General features: G+C 49.6%; 1 protein-coding gene across 17 annotated transcripts in view; it reads left to right on the forward strand.

The window, feature by feature from the left end:
- Positions 1 to 26,359, forward strand: part of CACNA1D (calcium voltage-gated channel subunit alpha1 D) — a 923,074-nt gene that overhangs the window by 782,618 nt on the left and 114,097 nt on the right. For all 17 annotated transcript variants that reach the window (XM_063940823.1, XM_063940810.1, XM_063940825.1 and 14 more), the window contains one exon: positions 2,139 to 2,241. In XM_063940823.1, the coding sequence (XP_063796893.1) occupies positions 2,139 to 2,241 (103 nt within the window). The remainder of the gene's footprint in view (positions 1 to 2,138; positions 2,242 to 26,359) is intronic.

Genomic DNA, 26,359 nt, shown 5'->3' on the forward strand with positions numbered 1-26,359 from the left:
CGTGGTGTGAGGCCAGGAAGGCCCCATGAAGAAATTTCAACTCGGTCGTTTCCTGCATTTCCTGCAAACAGGAGTGTCTATGGGCCTCAAATTGGGGTCCATTAAGGTTCAAATTTCGGCCCTGTCGATTTTCTTCCAGAAAGAATTGGCTTCAGTTCCTGAAGTCCAGAAGTTTGTCAAGGGAGTACTGCATATACAACCCCCTTTTGTGCCTCCAGTGGCACTGTGGGATCTCAACGTAGTTCTGGGATTCCTAAAATCACATTGGTTTAAACCGCTCAAATCTCTGGATTTGAAATATCTCACAGGGAAAGTGACCATGCTGTTGGCCCTGGCCTCGGCCAGGCGAGTGTCAGAATTGGCGGCGTTTGTCTCAAAAAAGCCCATATCTGATTGTCCATTCGGACAGGGCAGAGCTGCGGACTCATCCCCAGTTTCTCCCTAAGGTGGTGTCAGTGTTTCACCTGAACCAGCTTATTGTGGTACCTGCGGCTACTAGGGACTTGGAGGACTCCAAGTTGCTAGATGTTGTCAGGGCCCTGAAAATATAGTTTCCAGGACGGCTGGAGTCAGGAAAACTGACTTGCTGTTATCCTGTATGCACCCAACAAACTGGGTGCTCTTGCTTCTAAGCAGACGATTGCTAGTTGGATGTGTAGTACAATTCAGCTTGCACATTCTGTGGCAGGCCTGCCACAGCCAAAATATGTAAATGCCCATTCCACAAGGAAGGTGGGCTCATCTTGGGCGGCTGCCCGAGGGGTCTCGGCTTTACAACTTTGCCGAGCTGATACTTGGTCAGGGGCACACCCTGACTGAGGAGGACCTGGAGTTCTCTCATTCGGTGATGCAGAGTCATCCGCACTCTCCCGCCCGTTTGGGAGCTTTGGTATAATCCCCATGGTCCTGACGGAGTCCCCAGCATCCACTTAGGACGTTAGAGAAAATGGGAATTTGCTTGCCGATAATTCTATTTCTCGTAGTCCGTAGTGGATGCTGGGCGCCCATCCCAAGTGCGGATTGTCTGCAATATTTGTACATAGTTATTGTTACAAAAATCGGGTTATTATTGTTGTGAGCCATCTTTTCAGAGGCTCCGCTGTTATCATGCTGTTAACTGGGTTCAGATCACAGGCTGTACAGTGTGATTGGTGTGGCTGGTATGAGTCTTACCCGGGATTCAAAATCCTTCCTTATTGTGTACGCTCGTCCGGGCACAGTATCCTAACTGAGGCTTGGAGGAGGGTCATAGGGGGAGGAGCCAGTGCACACCACCTGATCCTAAAGCTTTTACTTTTGTGCCCTGTCTCCTGCGGAGCCGCTATTCCCCATGGTCCTGACGGAGTCCCCAGCATCCACTACGGACTACGAGAAATAGAATTATCGGCAAGCAAATTCCCATTTTCTAACCTTAACCCTCCCCCAGTGCCTAACCCTCCACCAGTGCCTAACCCTAACCCACCCCCAGTTCCTAACCCTAACCCTCCCCCAAGTGCCTAACCCACCCTTAGTTCCTAACCCTCCCCCTAGTGCCTAACCCACCCCCAGTTCCTAACCCTAACCCTCCCCCAAGTAACTAACCCTCAACCCTAACCCGAAAAATCATGAAAACAACCTGTTGATCATGTCAACCTTTTGACCCTGCCGACTTAAGTCCATGTTAACCATTAAGTTAACCATTTAACTGTCGATCTTTTGTCCCCCTGAGGCACCCGAAGCATAATCAGAGATAAGTGCCGGCATCGGGAGGAGGAGTACGCCGCATCAGGGCTAATAGGATAGCCCCTGGCAATACAATTACCCGTGCTCATCGACCGCGGGCAATTGGATACCCCCCAAATGCATTTTCTTCACTTTTACTCTGAACTTAGGGGGACATGTACTAAGCAGTGATAAAAGTGGAGAAGTGAGCCAGTGGAGAAGTTGCCCAAGGCAACCAATCAGCATTGATGTAACATTTCTCATTTGCATACTTTAAAAGTATACAGAGCAGCTGATTGGTTGCCATGGGCAACTTCTCCACTGGCTCCCTTCTCCACTTTTATCACTGCTTAGTTCATGTCCCCCTTAGTTTCATGCTGTTTGTGAGTGAATAGCATAAAATATAGTAACTTACACATTCTGTTTCCTCTTAACAGAGACTGGTTGCCATGAATATGCCACTAAACAGTGATGGGACAGTGATGTTTAATGCCACATTGTTTGCTTTGGTTAGAACTGCCCTGAAAATCAAAACGGAAGGTATTTAATACACAGTATAATTTGTTATTATAAGGTTTTTTTTCTATTTTAGCTTAATATAAGGAATCTCTCTGCACAAAGTACAAAGATAGTAATATGGAAGCTCTCTGATTCAACAAATATGTTGTGTTGCTCATGTGATATTGCAGCATATTATAGAAATGCAAAGTCTAAATGACACAAGGAAGGATTTAGCTGTGTTCTAGATGTAACAAGCCTCACAGGATTATGGGCCTGATTCTGAGGTTCTGTTGAGGTAAAGGATAAAAGAACAAACAACTGTACACCTGTACAAAGTGCAAGGGAGAGCAAATACATGTATTACGCCTGCGTACAGGGTAAATACTGGCTACTTTTGCATGTAGCCCACAAATGCTGGACCGCTTTATTTTTATACTGCAATTTAGATTTCAGTCTGGACACGCCACTCTCTCACATCTAACTGTCTGCACATTTAGAACTGCCCCACATGCATTGCAGCATGGTTTTACCAAGGTGCACAGTTATTTGCTCTTTTATGCTTCAGAATCAGCGCCGCTATGTTCTCTTGAGAACCTTTACATAATGGGGGTCATTCCGAGTTGATCGCTAGCTGCATTTGTTTGCAGCGCAGCGATCAGGCTAAAGAAACGGCAGTTCTGCGCATGCGTATGCAGGACGTACGGGCACAACGAATGATGTAGTTTTGCACAGGGTCTAGCGATGCATTTCAGTCGCACTGGTTGCCGCAGAGTGATTGACATGAAGTGGGCGTTTCTGGGTGGCAACTAACCGTTTTAAGGGGGTGTTTCAGAAAACGCAGGCGTGCCAGAAAAAACGCAGGCGTGGCTGGGCGAACGCTGGGCGGGTGTGTGACGTCAAATCCGGAACTGAATAAGCTGAAGTGATTGCAGGTGCTGAGTAGATTTTGAGCTACTCTGAAACTACACAAAAATGTTTTGCATGTGCTTTGCGATACATTCATTCGCACTTACACTCCCAGTGGGCGGCGGCATAGCGTTTGCACGGCTGCTATAACTAGCTAGCGAGCGATCAACTCGGAATGACGGTACACTGGGCTCCACAAGGAATAACATCGGGGTGTAGAGTAGGATCCGAGGCACCAACAGGCTCAAAGCTTTGACCTTCTTCCCAAGATGCATGGCGCCTCCTATATCACCCCACCTCCGTGCACAGGAGCTCAGTTTGTAAGTTGGTGCCTTGCAGTATGCAGGCACTTTACAGGTGGCTGCCTTAAGCAGCTTTTTTCGGAGTTATTGTACTAAGACTGAACAGTAATCTGTTTGAAGACTTCAAGGGCTGCTGCTGGCAAAGTCTCAGAGTCTTTCCAGCGTGCAGCTCCATCACCCCCAGCGGCACTGTATACTCCCGTGCCGGGGTTGCCGGTTCACTGTAGCGTGTGTGACTTCCTAAATGTGAGTCACACACACGCCGCCGTCTCCCAGATCGCGGGGCCGCAGACAAGGGGACGGTTAAGGGGCTCCTGTGCCGAAGGAGGCGGGCAGCGCGCGCGCTGTCGTGGCCACTGAGTACTGGGCAGCTGTTCCACTAGCCACCAGGGTATTATTTTGGGCACAGGTCAGGAGGATTTAGTACCAGTTCCCCCATTTTGTTGTTCTGCCCGCACACCGGGTGGGGATGCCAGCAGGGGGAGCAGGCCGGACCTGAGGCCCCTTCCCCCAGCCCCAGGGCGCCATTTATACAATGTTCCCGCCCCGGAGCTGCTTCCTTCTCCTTCACTCCTGGTCAGCGGCCATTACAGATAGAGCCTTGCTGTTCCTGGCATTGCTGGGGTAAATCCTCCTCTGTGGAACCGCCTGACTGCCAGTGCTGTGCTTCCTACAGGACACTTGAGTATTCTACCTGTCACTGCGACTGTGTTAGTTAAGAAAGAGTGCATACTGTCAGGGTTGTGTGGTACAAACACCCTGTGATATACATCCAGTGCTTACTGTGTTTGTTATATCTATAGTTATCACATATAGCCATAATGAGTATTACTTTGTAGTGCCAGTCCAGTGCAGTTTATGGTACATAATTTCTGCATTGTACACTTGTGACTATATTTGTGTGTGTGCGGGGCCGAAACTAGGATCTTCGGCACCCGGGGCAAGGCAGCAAGTTGGCGCCCCCGATGCACCACACACACACATATATATATATATATATATATATATATATATATATATATATATAACCTCCACAAGGGCAAAGGGCTTCTTATGAGGAGGGGGGGGGGGGGGTAGCTAGACATTATTTGGGGCTACGGATGAAGAAAAAAAGAGGAGACAGCCCGTACATTGATAAATATACAGTACGTAAAATCACACACCTGTACACATACATGCTGTCCCATACCTAAACACATACACACACGCATACATTCACTCACATATAGTCACACACCTGTATACATAGTCACACATGTATACATACATGCACACATACATACCCTCCAACATTTGACACAGAAAAATCGGTACAAATCCGAAAAAGGGGCGTGGCCGCTTGTAAAGTGTACACCCCTTTTCCCTTCTGCTGCTACATAGTGAGCTTCTGTCTCCCATGCTGCTGGCTGGACTGGCACTGTGTACAGTGCCGTGTAGCCCCGCCCCCTTTCGGCTAAATCTTCTTGTTCAGCTCAGCACTGCTGTGACGATTAAAGGCAGCTGGGGGGAGGCTGGGGAGTTAGCTTGTTCCCTGTGCCCCCTCTTTATCCAGCTCTGCCGAGGCGGGCACAACGCGCGACTGCATAGAAGAAAGTGAAAGTAAACTACAGCTCCCGCAGCAAGGGCTGCTGGGAGCTGTAGTTTATTTTCAGTTTAATCACAGCAATGCTTTGTGCCCAGCTTGTTAGGCAGACGCAGCAGCTAGTAGAGTCTGGAGCATAAACTCCAGACTCTACTAGCTGCTGTGGCTGCATAACGAGCTGTTAGGGACGATGCAGATAAGGAGGGATGTTTGGGGAATTAAACTGATCATGACGGCGCCCCTTCCAATCCGGCGCCCAGGTCACATGCCCCCCCCAGACCCCCCTAGTTGCGGCCATGGTGTGTGCATGTAGCTGCTGCGTGGTTGCCTTATTGCAGGGTATTTCACTCAGGGTGCTATTCCTATATTAGTATACCTGTGGGGGCCAAGTGTTTCAGTTTTTTTGTCCATAAATAATATAGGATTGTATCACAAGATATACTGACGGGGTATTTTTACTTGTGATTTATAGTCACCATATATTCTATATCTATTGAACTCCTGGTCTTGGCCATCTTAGGCTTCTTTTCTGAGAGTTCTTGCTAGGTATAGCGCTGCTACACTTTGTACCGGGTTGCCCATTATTGTGCACATAGTTATGTCTGCTACACGTGGCAACGGCGTTGCAGTCTCTCCCACACTGCATAGTAGTGAGGCTGCAGATGTAATGGAGGATAATTTAGCAGCTGAGAGTTCAGGTTCAGGGGGTTCCTTACCACCCAGTGGGTCGGTAGCGCTTGGGGCATCACAGGACCCACCTTGGGCTACATTCTCCACATTGTTAAACACGCTTATGACTAAATTGACGCCCCCTGTGGTACCACCTGTGCCACTGCAACAGTTTATGGTCCCTGCTGTGAACCCGCCATGGGCGGATCAGCTTTCCACTCAGTTACAGCATTTGAACCGTTCTATGATTAAATCTAAGTGTCACTCTCGCCCGCCTAAGACTAAGTCATCTTCTAAATGGGCCATTACCTCCTCCCAATCCACGGCTTTAACCGAAACGTCCCCTGAGGAGGTCGGTGAATATACTGACCCCTCTGACACTGACGCTAATGTTTCAGATGGGGAAGGGAAGTCATCCGTGGATGTCTCGGATTTGATGGAGGCGATACATTTCCTTCTTCAAGTGTCTGACGATTCTGAGCCTGAAACTGTCTCCAAGAAACCGGATAGGTTTAAGCGTAAGAAGGTGGAAAAACAAGTTTTACCCTATTCTAAACACCTGGTTGACATACGTCAGGAATCCTGGGAAAATCCGGGGACAAAATTTATACCGAATAAGAGACTGTTGGCTCGCTATCGTCTCTCTGCGGAGGTGTGTAAAAATTGGGAAATTCCTCCGCCTGTAGATTCTCATGTGGCGCGTATGGTTCTTTCCTCCGCTCTGCCAGTTACTACCGTCACTTCTCTGAAGGAACCAACGGATCGTCGTGTGGAGGGCTGTTTAAAAGCGATTTTCTCTATCGTCCTAGTGGATGCTGGGGTTCCTGAAAGGACCATGGGGAATAGCGGCTCCGCAGGAGACAGGGCACAAAAAGTAAAGCTTTAGGATCAGGTGGTGTGCACTGGCTCCTCCCCCTATGACCCTCCTCCAAGCCTCAGTTAGATTTTTGTGCCCGGCCGAGAAGGGTGCAATCTAGGTGGCTCTCCTAAAGAGCTGCTTAGAAAAGTTTAGCTTAGGTTTTTTATTTTACAGTGAGTCCTGCTGGCAACAGGATCACTGCAACGAGGGACTTAGGGGAGAAGAAGTGAACTCACCTGCGTGCAGGATGGATTGGCTTCTTTGGCTACTGGACATTAGCTCCAGAGGGACGATCACAGGTACAGCCTGGATGGTCACCGGAGCCTCGCCGCCGGCCCCCTTGCAGATGCTGAAACAAGAAGAAGGTCCAGAATCGGCGGCATGAAGACTCCTCAGTCTTCTTAAGGTAGCGCACAGCACTGCAGCTGTGCGCCATTTCCTCTCAGCACACTTCACACGGCAGTCACTGAGGGTGCAGGGCGCTGGAAGGGGGGCGCCCTGGGAGGCAATGAAAACCTATTTTTGGCTAAAAATACCTCACATATAGCCTCCGGGGGCTATATGGAGATATTTAACCCCTGCCAGAATCCGTTAAGAGCGGGAGACGAGGCCGCCGAAAAAGGGGCGGGGCCTATCTCCTCAGCACACAGCGCCATTTTCCCTCACAGAAAGGCTGGAGGGAAGGCTCCCAGGCTCTCCCCTGCACTGCACTACAGAAACAGGGTTAAAACAGAGAGGGGGGGGCACTAATTTGGCGTTAGAAATATATAAAAAAGATGCTATAAGGGAAAACACTTATATAAGGTTGTCCCTATATAATTATAGCGTTTTTGGTGTGTGCTGGCAAACTCTCCCTCTGTCTCTCCAAAGGGCTAGTAGGTCCTGTCCTCTATCAGAGCATTCCCTGTGTGTGTGCTGTGTGTCGGTACGTGTGTGTCGACATGTATGAGGACGATGTTGGTGAGGAGGCGGAGCAATTGCCTGTAATGGTGATGTCACTCTCTAGGGAGTCGACACCGGAATGGATGGCTTATTTAGGGAATTACGTGATAATGTCAACACGCGGCAAGGTCGGTTGACGACATGAGACGGCCGACAAACAATTAGTACCGGTCCAGACGTCTCAAAAACACCGTCAGGGGTTTTAAAACGCCCGTTTACTTTAGTCGGTCGACACAGACACAGACAGGGACACTGAATCCAGTGTCGACGGTGAATAAACAAACGTATTCCTTATTAGGGCCACACGTTAAGGGCAATGAAGGAGGTGTTACATATTTCTGATACTACAAGTACCACAAAAGAGGGTATTATGTGGGATGTGAAAAAGCTACCGTAGTTTTTCCTGAATCAGATAAATTAAATGAAGTGTGTGATGATGCGTGGGTTCCCCCCGATAGAAAATATGGGCGGTATACCCTTTCCCGCCAGAAGTTAGGGCGCGTTGGGAAACACCCCTTAGGGTGGATAAGGCGCTCACACGCTTATCAGAACAAGTGGCGGTACCGTCTATAGATAGGGCCGTCCTCAAGGAGCCAGCTGACAGGAGGCTGGAAAATATCATAAAAAGTATATACACACATACTGGTGTTATACTGCGACCAGTGATCGCCTCAGCCTGGATGTGCAGAGCTGGGGTGGCTTGGTCGGATTCCCTGACTAAAAATATTGATACCCTTGACAGGGACAGTATTTTATTGACTATAGAGCATTTAAAGGATGCATTTCTATATATGCGAGATGCACAGAGGGATATTTGCACTCTGGCATCAAGAGTAAGTGCGATGTCCATATCTGCCAGAAGATGTTTATGGACACGACAGTGGTCAGGTGATGCAGATTCCAAACGGCACAAAGGTGTATTGCCGTATAAAGGAAGAGGAGTTATTTGGGGTCGGTCCATCGGACCTGGTGGCCACGGCAACTGCTGGAAAATCCACCGTTTTTTACCCTAAGTCACATCTCTGCAGAAAAAGACACCGTCTTTTCAGCTTCAGTCCTTTCGTCCCTATAAGAGTCATATCTGCCCAGGGATAGAGGAAAGGGAAGAAGACTGCAGCAGGCAGCCCATTCCCAGGAACAGAAGCGTTCCACCGCTTCTGACAAGCTCTCAGCATGACGCTGAGACCGTACAGGACCCCTGGATCCTACAAGTAGTATCCCAGGGGTACAGATTGGAATGTCGAGACGTTTCCCCTGCGCAGGCTCCTGAAGTCTGCTTTACCAAGGTCTCCCTCCGACAAGGAGGCAGTATGGGAAACAATTCACGAGCTGTATTCCCAGCAGGTGATAATTAAATTACCCCTCCTACAACAAGAAAAGGGGTATTATTCCACACTATATTGTGGTACTGAAGCCAGAAGGCTAGGTGAGACCTATTCTAAATCTAAATAAAATTGAACACTTACAAAGGTTCAAATCAAGATGGAGTCACTCAGAGCAGTGATAACGAACCGGGAAGAAGGGGACTATATGGTGTCCCGAGACATCAGGGATGCTTACCTCCATGTCCCAAATTTGCCCTTATCACTAAGGGTACCTCAGGTTCGTGGTACAGAACTGTCACTATCAGTTTCAGACGCTGCCGTTTGGATTGTCCACGGCACCCCGGGTCTTTACCAAGGTAATGGCCGAAATGATGGTTCTTCTTCGAAGAAAAGGCGTCTTAATTATCCCTTACTTGGACGATCTCCTGATAAGGGCAAAGTCCAGGGAACAGTTGGAGGTCGGAGTAGCACTATCTCGGATACTGTTACAACAGCAGGGGTGGATTCTAAATATTCCAAAATCGCAGCTGATCCCGACAACAAGTCTCCTGTGCTTAGGGATGATTCTGGACACAGTCCAGAAAAAGGTGTTTCTCCCGGAAGAGAAATCCAGGGAGTTATCCGAGCTAGTCAGGAACCTCCTAAAATCAGTGCATCATTGCACAAGGGCCATGGTAAAAAAATGGTGACTTCCTTCGAAGCAATTCCAGTCGGCAGATTTCATGCAAGAACTTTTCAGTGGGATCTGCTGGACAAATGGTCCGGATCGCATCTTCAGATGCATCAGCGGATAACCCTATATCCAAGGACAAGGGTGTCTCTCCTGTGGTGGTTACAGAGTGCTCATCTTCTAGAGGGCCGCAGATTCGGCATTCAGTTTTGGATGTTGGTGACCACGGAGGCCAGCCCGAGAGGCTGGGGAGCAGTCACACAAGGAAAAAATTTCCAGGGAGTGTGATCAAGTCTGGAGACTTTTCTCCACATAAATATAGCTAAGGGTAAATTTATAATGCTCTAAGCTTAGCAAGACCTCTGCTTCAAGGTCAGCCGGTATTGATCCAGTGGGATAAAACATCACGGCAGTCGCCCACGTAAATAGACAGGGCGGCACAAGAAGCAGGAGGGCAGTGGCAAAAACTGCAAGGACTTTTCGCTGGGCGGAAAATCATGTGATAGCACTGTCAGCAGTGTTTCATTCCGGGAATGGAAACTGGGAAGCAGACTTCCTCAGTAGGCACGACCTCCACCCGGCAGAGTGGGAACTTCATGGGGAAGTTTTCCACATGATTGTAAACCGTTGGGAATTACCAAAGGTGGACATGATGGCGTCCCGTCTGAACAAAAAACGGGACAGGTATTGCGCCAGGTTAAGAGACCCTCAGGCAATAGCTGTGGACGTTCTGGTAACACCGTGGGTGTACCAGTCGGTGTATGTGTTCCATCCTCTGCTTTTCATACCTAAGGTACTGAGAATTATAAGACGTAGAGGAGTAAGAACTATACTCATGGCTCCGGATTGGCCAAGAAGGACTTGGTACCCGGAACTTCAAGAGATGCTCACAGAGGACTTATGGCCTCTGCCGCTAAGAAGGGACTTGTTTCAGCAAGTACCATGTCTGTTCCAAGACTTACCGCAGCTGCGTTTGACGGCATGGCGGTGGAACGCCGGATCCTAAGGGAAAAGGCATTCAGGAAGAGGTCATTCCTACCCTGGTCAAAGCCAGAAAGGAGGTGACCGCACAACATTATCACCACATGTGGCGAAAATATGTTGCGTGGTGTGAGGCCAGGAAGGCCCCACGAAGAAATTTCAACTCGGTCGATTCCTGCATTTCCTGCAAACAGGAGTGTCTATGGGCCTCAAATTGGGGTCCATTAAGGTTCAAATTTCGGCCCTGTCGATTTTTCTTCCAGAAAGAATTGGCTTCAGTTCCTGAAGTCCAGAAGTTTGTCAAGGGAGTATTGCATATACAACCCCCTTTTGTGCCTCCAGTGGCACTGTGGGATCTCAACGTAGTTCTGGGATTCCTCAAAACACATTGGTTTAAAACCAGTCAAATCTGTGGATTTGAAGCATCTCACATGAAAAGTGAACATGCTCTTGGACCTGCTTATTGTGGTGTCTTGCGCCTACTAGGGACTTGGAGGACTCCAAGTTGCTAGATGTGGTCAGGGCCCTGAAAATATAGGTTCCAGGACGGCTGGAGTCAGGAAAACTGACTTGCTGTTATCCTGTATGCACCCAACAAACTGGGTGCTCTTGCTTCTAAGCAGACTTTTGCTAGTTGGATGTGTAATACAATTCAGCTTGCACATTCTGTGGCAGGCCTGCCACAGCCAAAATATGTAAATGCCCATTCCACAAGGAAGGTGGGCTCATCTTGGGCGGCTGCCCGAGGGGTCTCGGCTTTACAACTTTGCCGAGCGGCTATTTAGTCAGGGGCAAACACGTTTGTAAAATCCTACAAATTTGATAACCTGGCTAAGGAGGACCTGGAGTTCTCTCATTCGGTGCTGCAGAGTCATCCGCACTCTCCCGCCCGTTTGGGAGCTTTGGTATAATCCCCATGGTCCTTTCAGGAACCCCAGCATCCACTAGGACGATAGAGGAAATAAGAATTTACTTACCGATAATTCTATTTCTCGGAGTCCGTAGTGGATGCTGGGCGCCCATCCCAAGTGCGGATTATCTGCAATACTTGTACATAGTTACAAAAATCGGGTTATTATTGTTGTGAGCCATCTTTCAGAGGCTCCGCTGTTATCATACTGTTAACTGGGTTCAGATCACAGGTTGTACAGTGTGATTGGTGTGGCTGGTATGAGTCTTACCCGGGATTCATAAATCCTTCCTTATTGTGTACGCTCGTCCGGGCACAGTATCCTAACTGAGGCTTGGAGGAGGGTCATAGGGGGAGGAGCCAGTGCACACCACCTGATCCTAAAGCTTTACTTTTTGTGCCCTGTCTCCTGCGGAGCCGCTATTCCCCATGGTCCTTTCAGGAACCCCAGCATCCACTACGGACTCCGAGAAATAGAATTATCGGTAAGTAAATTCTTATTTATACCCTTACAGGGGCTGTGCAAAGGCCAACTATTACAGCGACTTGGGCTGCTGAAGCTGTTGAGGCTTGGGCTCAGGAACTTGAGGCGGAACTGCCTTCTGATGCATTTGAGCATGCTCAACTATGTCTCTCATATATTGCCACGGCTTCTCTGTACCTTAAGGAGGCGGCCCCCGATGCCGGGGTGCTTGCGGCCAAGGCTACTACTGCATCTGTTTGGGCCAGACGTATCCTTTGGTTGAGATCCATGTCGGTGGATTTGGATTTCAAGAAAACCCTGGAAGTGCTTCCTTTCATTGGGAAACATTCTCTTTGGAGAAGACCTCAATAAGATTGTGACTGATCTGGCTACTGCTGAAACAGCTTGCCTACCTAGTACGGCTCCTTCTGCACAGAAGGCTAAAAGTACTTTCCCTTGGCCCTTTCGTACTCCAGGTAAAGCAAAAGGTCAGGCGTACCCAAAGCAAGCTCGTGCTTCCAGACCTGCCAAGCCCAGACCGAAGCGTGCCTGGGCCGCCCGTCAGCCAGCTTCCAAAACTGACAAGCCTGCCGCATGACGGGACGGGCCTCCCTCTGGGGGATCCCAGGGTGGGGTGCCGACTTCTAGGTTTTGCCCAGGAATGGTTGAAGACCACTTCAGATACCTGGGTGAGGGAAGTCGTCGCTCAAGGTTACACCATACCTTTCAGAAATCGCCCCCCTCATCGATTTTGCCTGACAGGTGTGCCTCTGGATCCGGCAAAAGCAAACACGTTGCACTCGGTGGTACATTCCTTCCTGTCCACAGGAGTGGTGGTACAGGTGCCTCTGACCCAGAGGGGCAAGGGGTTTTATTCACCGCTGTTTTTAGTTCCGAAACCGAATGAGGCCTCGCAGCCCATTCTCGATCTGAAGTCCTTGAACAAGCATGTGCGGGTCTCCAAGTTTCGTAGGAAACTCTGCGCTCTATTGTTCTGGCCATGGAGCCTTGGGACTATATGGTCTCCCTGGACATACAGGATGCCTACCTGCATATCCCTATTACGGTATCTCATCAGTACCTGCGGTTTGCGGTGGGCAACCTTCATTACCAATTTCGGGCATTACCCTTTGGTTTGACAATGACCCCCCTTAGTTTTCACCAAAGTAATGGTGGTCATGACGGCTACGCTCTGCCGTCAAGGGGTCAGGATCCTACTGTATTTGGACGATTTGTTGATCCTGTGTCATCTCGATCTGACGGTCCAGTGCATGACAGCCCACGGTGGCTGATCAACTGGAAGAAATCCTCCCTGGTTCCTGCTCGGAGCATGTTACACCTGGGAGCGTTATTGGACACTCACAACCACGGTTGTCCCTGTCTCAGGAGAAAGTCCTGAAGCTTCAGGACAGGATTCGATGCTTCCTATCTCGTCCGCAAGTGTCGATACATTCGGCAATGCAAGTGCTGGGTCTCATGGTTTCTGCTTTCGACATGGTGGAGTATGCTGAGTTCCACTCTCGCCTTCTGCAGAAGTGAATTCTGACCAAGTGGGACGGTCTGCCTCACCGGATCAGATCTCACATGATCTCATTGTTTCCAGAGGTCCGCCTGTCACTGAACTGGTGGCTGCAAGACCAACGATTGAGCAGGGGCCGTCCCTTCTGGATATCCAACTGGGTCCTTCTGACGACGGATGCCAGTCTGAGAGGTGGGGCGCGGTATTGGAGCAACACTCTCTTCAGGGTCGGTGGACCAAGGAGGAGTCTCTGCTACCGATCAATATTCTGGAACAGCGGGCAGTGTACAACGCATTGACAATGGCCCAGCATCTAATACAGAACAGACCTGTTCAAGTACAGTTGACAACGCCACCACGGTGGCGTACATAAATCATCAAGGCGGCACTCGAAGCCGCATGGCAATGAGGGAAGTATCACAGATTCCTCAGTGGGCAGAACGCCATCTGCCGGCCATATCCGCAGTGTTCATTCCGGGCGTCCTAAACTGGGAAGCCGACTATCTTAGTCGTCATGACGTACACGCAGGAGAGTGAAGCCTCCATCCGGAGGTGTTCCAACTTCTCGTGGACACGTGGGGCCCTCCAGATGTGTATCTGATGGCGTCTCGACACAATCACAAGGTTCCGGTCTTCGGAGCAAGGACACGGGATCCTCAAGCTGCGTTCGTGGATGCTCTGGCAATTCCATGGAATTTTCAGCTACCGTATGTGTTCCCTCCTATGTCACTCCTAATACGGAAGTTCAAGCAAGAAGGAGGAAACCTGCTTCTGGGCGCTCCGACGTGGCCCAGACGGCACTGGTTGTCCGACCTACTGGGTCTCTCATGGGATCGTCCCCTTCTACTTGCACAACGACCAGACCTCCTAGTTCAGGGCCCTTGTGTTTACCAGGATTTGGCCTGTCTGGCTTTGACGGCATGGCTCTTGAAGCTTCCGTCCTGAGGGCCAAGGGTTTTTCTGAGGCGGTCATTCAAACTATGTTGAAGGCCTGCAAGCCGGCTTCTGCTCGAATTTACCACAGGGTCTGGAATGCTTACTTTACTTGATGTGCGTCTCACAATCATGACGTTTTCAAGTTTAGTACCGCCGAACTATTGGCCTTTCTACAACAGTGCCTGGACTTAGGCCTGTGTCTAGCCTCCCTCAAGGTTCACATCTCTGCCTTGTCAGTTTGGTTTCAGACCCTACCTGATGTCCATACATTCACTCAGGGTGTGTTGCGGATTCAGCCTCCTTACGTGCCACCTGTGGCCCCTTGGGACTTGTCGTGGTTTTGGAGGCCTTGCAAGAGTCTCCGTTTGAGCCTCTGCTGACCTTTAGTGGCTTTCCCTTAAGATCCTTTTCTTGCTGGTGATTGCTTCAGCTAGAAGGGTATTGGACTTGGGTGCCTTATCCTGTAAGTCTCCCTATTTGATTTTTCACAGTGACCGGGCGGTTCTTAGAACGCGGCCAGGTTATTTACCTAAGGTGGTGTCTTCCTTCCACCTTAACCAGGAGGTTGTTGTTCTGGCCTTTAATTCTCCTGAGTTGTCTTCCAAAGAGCGGTCTTTGGATGTGGTACGGGCTCTCCGTATCTATGTGAAGAGAACTTCCTCCATTAGGAAATCTGCTTCTCTTTTTGTATTGTTTGGTTTTCACAAACGTAGCTGGCCTGCTTCCAAGCAGACCCTAGCTAGATGGATTAGAATGTTGATTGCACATGCTTATGTACAGGCTGGTCGTTCGGTTCCTGCTACCATTAAAGCCCATTCTACTCGGTCGGTTGGACCTTCTTGGGCGGACCACCGTGGTGCGACCCTTGAACAATTGTGCAAGGCGGCAACGTGGTTCTCAGGGAACACGTTTATAAGGTTCTATGCCTTCGATACCACCGCTTCCCAGGATGCTACCTTTGGACGCCGGGTTCTTGTGCCCGCTACAGTGCATCCCCTCCCATAAGGAACTGCTTTAGGACATCCCCGATGTTATTCCTTGTGGAGCCCAGTGTACCCCGCAGCAGAAAACAAGATTTATGGTAAGAACCTACCATTGTTAAATCTCTTTCTGTGAGGTACACTGGGCTCCACAAGGCGCCCACCCTGACGCACTTAGCTTCTTTGGGTTGATGTGGCATTGGCCGCTAACACCCTATCCAGTGGTGAGTGTGTGGTGTCATTGGCTATGAGCGATTGTCGCCTCTGGTACCTGCTACTGCATTGGGCTGGTTAACGAAACTGTGCTCCTGTGCACGGAGGCGGGGTGATATAGGAGGCGGCGCTATGCGTCTTGGGAAGAAGGTCAAAGCTTTGAGCCTGTTGGTGCCTCGGATCAAGATCCTACTCTACACCCCGATGTTATTCCTTGTGGAGCCCAGTGTACCTTGCAGAAAGAGATTTAACAATGGTAAGTTCTTACCATAAATCTCGTTTTCTGCAGAGGGGTACACTGTGTTCCACAGGGAATACATCTGGGTGTAGAGATGGATCTTGATCCAGAGGCACCAACAGGCTAAAGCTTTAGACTGTCCCAGGATGCATTGCGGGGCCTCCTCTATATAACCCCGCCTCCAGTCACTGGGAGCTCAGTTTTAGAGTTGGTGCCTGCATAAGCAGGTCACTTAACAGGGGGGGCTGCGCAGGTAGCCCTGAAAAAGCTATTTAGAAAACTTCAAGGGCTGCAGCACTTCATATGTCAGTGTGACATACTGTGCTGTGGCTCCATCATCTCCCCAGCGGCGTCGCATACTTCCGCTGGCTCTGTTCCCGGGTACTTGCGGCGGAGGAGCTCTGGTTCCTAGGCACACCACCGTAGACGCTCTCCTGGATCGCGTGGCTTTTTCTCAGGGAGGAGGCTAGAAGGTCCCCCAGGCAGGACCCGCCATTAAATTGCTTTCCAGTCGCGGTCTAAGGAGACGGACCGCGATGCTGGCGTGGACACTGTGGCCATGCAGGGACCGCACTATATCCACCAGGACAGGGGAGCACAGATCGGATAATACATTATCCATTTTTAATAAGGCTCCATAGTACCAGGTGGTGAGGACCAGCATAGGGGATAAGGCGCTTGACCTGTAGCCCCTCCCCCAGCTCCGGGCGCCATCTACTGCTGGTGTTCCCACCCTGGAGCTGCCTCACATTCTCCCTCACTCCCTGACTGAGACTTTGGGCACCATATTTTCACAGTAGCTGCGACTGGTCTCCGGGACTGCAGGGCAAGGTCTCCTCTGTAAATCAATCTGATTTATCAGGTTCACATGTGCTCCTGTGTGCTCTCCCAAAGTGCAAGTGGGAGAGCACACAGGAGCACATGTGAACCTGATCATTTTCTGTGGAGGTTTTTATTCTCTATCAAATTTCACCCAAAGTGGAACACCCATTTATTTATTTCTCTGACGTCCTAGTGGATGCTGGGAACTCCGTAAGGACCATGGGGAATAGCGGGCTCCGCAGGAGACTGGGCACTCTAAAAGAAAGATTAGGTACTATCTGGTGTGCACTGGCTCCTCCCTCTATGCCCCTCCTCCAGACCTCAGTTAGAATCTGTGCCCGGCCCGAGCTGGTTGCACACTAGGGGCTCTCCTGAGCTCCTAGTAAAGAAAGTGTTTGTTAGGTTTTTTATTTTCAGTGAGATCTGCTGGCAACAGACTCACTGCTACGAGGGACTAAGGGGAGAAGAAGCGAACCTACCTGCTTGCAGCTAGCTTGGGCTTCTTAGGCTACTGGACACCATTAGCTCCAGAGGGATCGAACACAGGCCCAGCCTCAGTCGTCTGGTCCCGGAGCCGCGCCGCCGTCCCCCTTACAGAGCCAGAAGCAAGAAGAACGTCCTGGAAATCGGCGGCTGAAGACTTCGGTCTTCATTAAGGTAGCGCACAGCACTGCAGCTGTGCGCCATTGCTCCCTATGCACACCACATACTCCGGTCACTGATGGGTGCAGGGCGCTGGGGGGGGGGCGCCCTGGGCTGCAATTAGAGTACCTTAACTTTGGCAAACAACACATAATATAGCCTAATAAGCTATATATGTGTAAAAATCCCCTGCCATAATACAATTATAAAAGCGGGAGAAGTCTGCCGAAAAAGGGGCGGGGCTATCTCCCTCAGCACACTGGCGCCATTTTCTCTTCACAGTGCAGCTGGAAGACAGCTCCCCAGGCTCTCCCCTGCAGTTTCCAGGCTCAAAGGGTTAAAAAGAGAGGGGGGGCACTAAATTTAGGTGCAAACTGTATATAAAAAGCAGCTATAGGGATAAATCACTTTCTATTAGTGTAAATCCCTGATTAAATAGCGCTGTGGTGTGTGCTGGCATACTCTCTCTCTGTCTCCCCAAAGGACTTTGTGGGGTCCTGTCCTCAGTCAGAGCATTCCCTGTGTGTGTGCGATGTGTCGGTACGGCTGCGTCGACTTGTTTGATGAGGAGGCTTATGTGGAGGCGGAGCAGGCGCCGATAAATGTGATGTTACCCCCTGCGGGGCCGACACCAGAGTGGGTGGATATATGGAAGGTATTAACCGACAGTGTCAACTCCTTACATAAAAGGCTGGATGACGTAACAGCCATGGGACAGCCGGCTTCTCAGCCCGCGCCTGCCCAGGCGTCTCAAAGGCCATCAGGGGCTCAAAAACGCCCGCTACCTCAGATGGCAGACACAGATGTCGACACGGAGTCTGACTCCAGTGTCGACGAGGTTGAGACATATACAAAATCCACTAGGGGCATCCGTTGCATGATTTCGGCAATAAAAAATGTGTTCCACATTTCTGACATTAACCCAAGTACCACTAAAAAGGGGTTTTATGTTTGTGGAGAAAAAGCAGCCAGTGTTTTGTTCCCCCATCAGATGAATTGAATGAAGTGTGTGAAGAAGCGTGGGTTTCCCCCGATAAGAAACTGGTAATTTCTAAAAAGTTACTGATGGCGTACCCTTTCCCGCCAGCGGATAGGTCACGTTGGGAGATATCCCCTAGGGTGGATAAGGCGCTCACACGTTTGTCAAAAAAGGTGGCACTGCCGTCTCAGGATACGGCCACCTTGAAGTAGCCTGCTGATAGAAAGCAGGAGGAAATCCTGAAGTCTGTATATACACACTCAGATACTATACTGTGACCTGCAATTGCCTCAGCATGGAGGTGTAGTGCTGCTGCAGCGTGGTCTGATACCCTGTCAGATAATAGTGTTAACCTCGACAGGGATACTATTTTGCTAACCATAAAGCATATTAAAGACATTGTCTTATATATGAGGGATGCACAGAGGGATATTTGCCGGCTGGCATCCAGAATTAATGCAATGTCCGTTTCTGCCAGGAGGGTATTATGGACCCGGCAGTGGACAGGTGATGCTGATTCTAAAAGGCACATGGAGATTCTGCCTTATAAGGGTGAGGAATTGTTTGGGGATGGTCTCTCGGACCTCGTATCCACAGCAACAGCTGGGAAGTCAAAATTTTTACCTCAGGTTTCCTCACAGCCTAAGAAAGCACCGTATTATCAGGTACAGTCCTTTCGGCCTCAGAAAAGCAAGCGGGTCAAAGGCGCTTCCTTTCTGCCAGAGGCAAGGGAAGAAGGAAAAAGGCTGCACCAGACAGCCAGTTCCCAGGATCAAAAATCTTCCCCCGCTTCCTCTAAGTCCACCGCATGACGCTGGGGCTCCACAGGCTGAGCCAGGTGCGGTGGGGGCGCGTCTCCGGAACTTTAGCGACCAGTGGGCTCGCTCACAGATGGATCCCTGGGTTCTGCAAGTAGTATCACAGGGATACAAGCTGGAGTTCGAGGCGACTCCCCCTCGCCATTACCTCAAATCAGCCTTGCCTGCTGACCTCAGAGAAAGGGAGGTAGTACTGGCGACAATTCACAAGCTGTATCTTCAGCAGGTGATAATCAAGGTACCCCTCCTTCAACAGGGAAGGGGTTACTATTCCACAATGTTGTGGTACCGAAACCAGACGGTTCGGTGAGACCCATTCTAAATGTAAAATCCTTGAACATTTATATGAAAAAGTTCAAGTTCAGAGTACCTCAAGGTTGTGGTACAGGACTGTCATTACCAATTCCAGACGTTGCCGTCTGGTCTGTCCACGGCACCGTGGGTATTTACCAAGGTAATGGCCGAAATGATGATGCTCCTCCGAAAGAAGGGAGTCATGATTATTCCGTACTTGGACGATCTCCTTATAAAGGCGAGGTCCAAGGAGCAGTTGCTAGTCGGCGTGGCACTATCTCAGGAAGTGCTGCATCAGCACGGCTGGATTCTGAATATCCCAAAGTCGCAGCTGATTCCTGCGACGCGTCTGCTGTTCTTGGGCATGATTCTGGACACAGAACAGAAGAATTTCTCCCGGAGGAGAAGGCCCAGGAATTATCATCTCTGGTCAGGGACCTCCTGAAACCAAAGCAGGTGTTGGTGCATCACTGCACGCGAGTCCTGGGAAAGATGGTAGCTTCTTACGAAGCAAGTCCCTTCGGCAGATTCCATGCAAGGATCTTCCAGTGGGATCTGTTGGACAAGTGGTCCGGATCGCATCTCCAGATGCATCGTTTAATTACCCTGTCCCCGAGGGCCAGGGTGTCTCTGCTGTGGTGGCTGCAGAGTGCTCATCTGCTCGAAGGCCGCAGATTCGGCATACAGGACTGGGTCCTGGTGACCACGGATGCAAGCCTCCGAGGTTGGGGGGCAGTCACCCAGGGAAGAAACTTCCAAGGACAATGGTCAAGTCAGGAAACTTCCCTACACATAAATACTCTGGAACTAAGGGACATTTACAACGCCCTGAGTCAAGCAGAACCCCTGCTTCAAAAACAACCGGTTCTGATTCAGTCAGACAACATCACAGCGGTCGCCCATGTAAACCGCCAGGGCGGCACAAGAAGCAGGGTAGCAATGGCAGAAGCCACAGGGATTCTTTGATGGCGGAGAATCACGTGATAGCACTGTCAGCAGTGTTCATTCCGGGAGTGGACAACTGGGAAGCAGACTTCCTCAGCAGGCACGACCTCCACCCGGGAGAGTGGGGACTTCATCCAGAAGTCTTCCAGCTGATTGTGAACCGTTGGGAACGGCCACAGGTGGACATGATGGCGTCCCGCCTCACCAAAAAGCTAAAAAGATATTGCGCCAGGTCAAGGGACCCTCAGGCGATAGCTGTGGACGCTCTAGTGACACCGTGGGTGTACCAGTCGGTTTATATGTTTCCCTCCTCTTCCTCTCGTACCCAAGGTACTGAGAATAATAAGAAGGAGAGGAGTAAGAACTATACTCATTGTTCCGGATTGGCCAAGAAGAGCTTGGTACCCAGAACTTCAAGAAATGATCTCAGAGGACCCTTGGCCTCTGCCGCTTAGACAGGACCTGCTACTGCAGGGGCCCTGTCTGTTCCAAGACTTACCGCGGCTGCGTTTGACGGCATGGCGGTTGAACACCGGATCCTAAAGGAAAAGGGCATTCCGGAGGAAGTCATTCCTACGCTGATTAAAGCTAGAAAGGATGTGACCAAAAAACATTATCACCGCATATGGCGGAATTATGTTGCTTGGTGTGAGGCCTGGAAGGCCCCAACGGAGGAATTTCAGCTGGGTCGATTTCTGCACTTCCTACAGTCAGGGGTGACTATGGGCCTAAAATTGGGTTCCATTAAGGTCCAGATTTTGGCTTTGTCGATTTTCTTCCAAAAAGAACTGGCTTCACTGCCTGAAGTTCGGACTTTTGTTAAAAGGAGTGCTGCATATTCAGCCCCCTTTTGTGCCTCTAGTGGCACCTTGGGATCTCAACGTGGTGTTGGATTTCCTAAAGTCGCATTGATTGAGCCACTTAAAACCATGGAGCAAAAATATCTCACGCGAAAAGTGGTCATGCTGTTGGCCTTGGCTTCGGCCAGGCGTGTATCAGAATTGGCGGCTTTCTCATGTAAAAGCCCTTATCTGATTTTTCATATGGATAGGGCGGAATTGAGGACTCGTTCCCAATTTCTTCCTAGGTGGTATCAGCGTTTCATTTGCACCACCCTATTGTGGTGCCTGCGGCTACTCGGGACTTGGAGGATTCCAAGTTGCTGGACGTAGTCAGGGTCCTGAAAATCTATGTTTCCAGGATGGCTAGAGTCAGGAAAACTGACTCGCTATTTATCCTGTATGCACCCAACAAGCTGGGTGCTCCTGCTTCAAAGCAGACTATTGCTCTCTGGATCTGTAGCACGATTCAACTTGCACATTCTGCGGCTGGACTGCCGCATCCTAAATCAGTAAAAGCCCATTCCACGAGGAAGGTGGGCTCTTCTTGGGCGGCTGCCCGAGGGGTCTCGGCTTTACAGCTTTGCCGAGCTGCTACTTGGTCGGGTTCAAACACATTTGTAAAATTCTACAAGTTTGATACCCTGGCTGAGGAGGACCTTGAGTTTGCTCATTCGGTGCTGCAGAGTCATCCGCACTCTCCCGCCCGTTTGGGAGCTTTGGTATAATCCCCATGGTCCTTACGGAGTTCCCAGCATCCACTAGGACGTCAGAGAAAATAAGAATTTACTCACCGGTAATTCTATTTCTCGTAGTCCGTAGTGGATGCTGGGCGCCCATCCCAAGTGCGGATTGTCTGCAATACTTGTATATAGTTATTGCCTAACTAAAGGGTTATTGTTATGAGCCATCTTTTCGTGAGGCTCAGTTGTTATTCATACTGTTAACTGGGTATAGTATCACGAGTTGTACGGTGTGATTGGTGTGGCTTGTATGAGTCTTACCCGGGATTCCAAATCCTTTCCTTATTGTGTCAGCTCTTCCGGGCACAGTTTCCCTAACTGAGGTCTGGAGGAGGGGCATAGAGGGAGGAGCCAGTGCACACCAGATAGTACCTAATCTTTCTTTTAGAGTGCCCAGTCTCCTGCGGAGCCCGCTATTCCCCATGATCCTTACGGAGTTCCCAGCATCCACTACGGACTACGAGAAATAGAATTACCGGTGAGTAAATTCTTATTTTTTAATCATATGGACCTTTGTTGTACAGTTGATAGAGGTCCCTTTTTATGAAGCTTCCCAACAAATTTGTATTGTCACATGGTCCAATAGAATTGGCGTTTCCTTTGATTGTCATTTTTGGATTAAATATTATAGCTATTTTGACCATCCCTCTGAAGAAGTCCGTAAAGGACGAAACGCGTCAGGGTTGAAGAGAGAAAAACACCCTTCATTTCATCTTTGACACTAATCTGTGCATTTGAAAGGGTTATCTCTAATAGCGGATTGTGCTTTTTAATAAATTGTTATTATCCATATATGTGGTCATTTGTATTGCTGGTGTAATGGGATGTGATTGGTAGCTCCCCTGATTCATTGTTTGGATGAGTATTTATTTTGAACCTAGCTAACAGTAGGTCTGTTTCGGTGGGCAGCAACCTCACAGCGCAGGATAAGAGTGTTTTTTTGCTTTTGTGTATATATATATATATATATATATATATACTAGACCAGTGCAGTTTTATTGTTTGACTAAAATAATTATCTGCATTGTCACTGTGACTGTGTGTGCCTGTATCTGCTGTGTGAATTTCACTTTCAGGGTATCACAAGCTATAGTTATCACTGTATTCTGTACCCTAGGGGACTAAGTGCGTCAGAGTCTATTATATAGTGCTGTGCAGTATTTATTGTTAAGTGTATTTTACTGTGTATTTCAGTCACATCATACCGCATTTATTCTCTGCTTGTGTTTTGCATTTTCTGACACATAAATAGGGGATTTATTTGCAGGTTTTATATTTGTCTGGCTATATCGTACTGTCACGTTCTAAGGTTACATTCACTATAATGTCTACCACAAAGGGCGGGAAATCCGTGGACGCTCCTGCATCATGCAGCACATGCACCAAGGATTTGCCTGAGGGGGAAGTTTTGATGGATGGTCTGTGTAATATGTGCCATACATCTCCCAGTCAGCCTGGTGCCCCTGTAGCCAGGAGCCACCTTGGGCGACGTTCTCAAATATGCTTAATACGCTTGTGACACGCCTTACGCCCCCTATGGGACCTCCTGTGCCATTGCAGCCACATATTGTCCCTATGGTTAATCCGCCCTGGGAGGATACTCTCTCTACCCAGATACAACAATTGAATCAATCTTTGGTTAGACAAAAACCTACCCCACGTCCCTCTGCGGTCAAGGGGTCATATAAGCGGGCCGCCTCCTCCTCACAATCCACTAATATCTCAGATGATACTTCTGATGAGGATGGGGAGTATACTGATCCGTCAGACACTGACACAGTCGCTTCTGATGAGGATCCTACAACGCAAGTTGATGTCCCTGACCCAGTGGAGACTATTAAGCTGATTCTACAAATCGATGATGATGTAGATCCCACTACTGCGTCTAAGAAAACTGATAAATGTAAATGTCAGAAGGTAACTAGTCTTACCACATTCTGACCATTTGGTAGACATACGTCAGGAACCCTGGTCTTCTCCAGGAAAGAAATTATCCCTGTCTAAAAAGATGCTAGCTCGTTATCCTCTCTCCGCTGAGTTGTGTAACAAGTGGGAAAATCCACCGCCGGTGGATTCCCATGTCACCCCTCTTGTGGTGTCATCTACCCTGCCTGTCACCACTGTCACCTCACTGAAGGAACCAACAGATAAGCGTGTGGAGGGATGCCTGAAGTCTATTTACTCCCTTACAGGTGCTGTACAATAACCCACTATAGCAGCCTCCTGGGACGCAAAAGGAATTGAAGCATGGGTTCAGGCAATGGAGGAAGAGCTGCCTAGGATATATCTGACACTGCCAGACAATATCTGTCTCATATTGCCACCGCCTCCCACTACATTCAGGAGTCGTCCTCTGAGGCAGGTGTAATGGCGGCCAAGGCGTCGACTACGTCCATCCTGGCTCGCCGAATTCTGTGGTTGATGTCATGGAAGGTGGACCTGGACTCCAAAAGACCTTGGAGGTACTCCCTTTTAAGGGAGACATCCTGTTTGGGAAGGATCTGAATAACATTGTAACTGACTTAGTGGCTGCTAAAACTGCATTTCTCCCAAATACTAATCCTTCTGCACAGAAGGCAAAGAGTACCACTTTTCGTTCCTTTCAACCTCAAGGGAAAGCAAAAGGTCAGACATACCCGAGACAATCTCGTGCTCCCAAAACCACTAAGCCCAAAGCAAAACAATCCTGGGCTGCCCATCAGCCTGCTTCCATACAAGAAAAGCCTGCTGCATGACGGGGCGGGCCTCCTCCTGGGGGATCCCAGGGTGGGAGGCCGACTTCTGCAATTCACCCAGGTCTGGTTAAAGACCACTTCAAATGCATGGGTGCGAGAAGTCATCTCTCATGGGTACGCAGTCTCTTTCAAGAGACGTCCTCCTCGCCAGTTACGAACGACGGTTATCCCTTTGTACCCGTTGAAGGCGCAAGCTCTACACCTGGTTGTGCATTCCTTCCTGGATACAGGAGTGGTAGTGCCAGTACCCCTTTCCCAGAGAGGCGGAGGATACTACTCGACCCTGTTTCTAGTCCGACACCCAATGGGTCTTTTCGGCCTATACTCAACCTCAATTCACTGTACAAATTAGTGAGAGTGTCCAAGTTCTGTATGGAAACGCTGCGCTCGATTGTACTGGCTATGGAACCCGGAGATTATATGGTATCCCTGGATATACAAGATGCCTATCTGCAAATACCTATTGCCATATCGCATCAGCAATATCTGCAGTTTGCTATTGGCAACCTTCATTATCAGTTCCAGACTCTGCCTTTTGGACTGGCCACGACCCCTCGGATCTTCACCAAGGTTATCTGCGTCGTCAGGGAATCAGGATCCTGCCGTATCTGGACGACTTGCTGATCCTGGCGAACTCCCAAGATGTCCTCCTCAGTCATCTACAACGGACGGTAAACTTCATACAAACCCATGGGTGGCTTATCAACTGGAAGAAGTCCTCACTGGTCCTTGCTCGGAGCATGGTGCACCTTGGGGCACTGCTGGACACACACACAGCCAAAGACTGTTTCTGTCTCCAGAGAAAGTCCTGAAACTTCAGGACAGGATAAGATACTTCCTCTCTCGCCCAAGAGTGTCGATACACTAGGCGATGCAAGTACTAGGCCTCATGGTGTCGGCGATCGACATGGTAGAGTAAGCTCAGTTTCATTCCCGCCCTCTACAGAGGTTAATCCTTTCCAATTGGGATGGCCTGCCTCATCGGATCAGGTCTCAAATGATCTCCTTGTCTCCGGAAGTTCGTCTGTCACTAAACTGGTGGCTACAGAACTAGCAGTTGAGCAGGGGCCGTCACTTCTGGATTCCCAACTGGGTCCTCCTGACTACGAGCGCCAGTCTGAGGGGTTGGGGTGCAGCGCTGGAGCAACACTCTCTCCAGGGTCGGTGGACCAGGGAGGAATCTCTCCTACCCAATAAACATTCTAGAATTGCGGGCAGTGTTCAGTTCTTTGACTCTTGCCCTGCCTCTGATACAGAACAGGCCTGTTCAAGTACAATCAGACAACACCACCACAGTAGCTTACATAAATCATCAAGGCGGCACTCAAAGCAATGATGGAAGTGTCAAAAATCCTTTGTTGGGCAGAACGCCATCTACCAGCCATATTGGCAGTGTTAATCCCGGGGTCCTCAACTGGGAAGCGGACTTCCTCAGTCGTCAGGACGTGTACGCCGGAGAGCGGAGTCTTCTTCCAGAAGTCTTTCAACTTCTAGTGGACAAGTGGGGCCTACCAGGTGTAGACCTGATGGCGTCTCGACACAATCACAAGGTTCCGGTCTTCGGATCAAGAACAAGGGATCCTCAACCAGCATTCATGGACGCACTGGCAATTCCATGGAACTTTCGGCTGTCCGACGCGTTCCATCCAGTGTCACTCCTGCCCAGGATACTACGGAAGTTCAAGCAAGAAGGAGGAATACTACTTCTAGTCGCTCCAGCGTGGCCCAGACAGCATTGGTTCTCAGACCTGCAGGGTCTATCGATAGAGTGTCCTTTTCTACTTCCTCAACGCCCAGACCTCCTCGTTCAGGGCCCTTGTGTCTACCCGGACCTGGCCAGACTGG

This window comes from Pseudophryne corroboree, chromosome 9 (genome assembly GCF_028390025.1).
Source record: "Pseudophryne corroboree isolate aPseCor3 chromosome 9, aPseCor3.hap2, whole genome shotgun sequence".
Classification (NCBI taxonomy): domain Eukaryota; kingdom Metazoa; phylum Chordata; class Amphibia; order Anura; family Myobatrachidae; genus Pseudophryne; species Pseudophryne corroboree.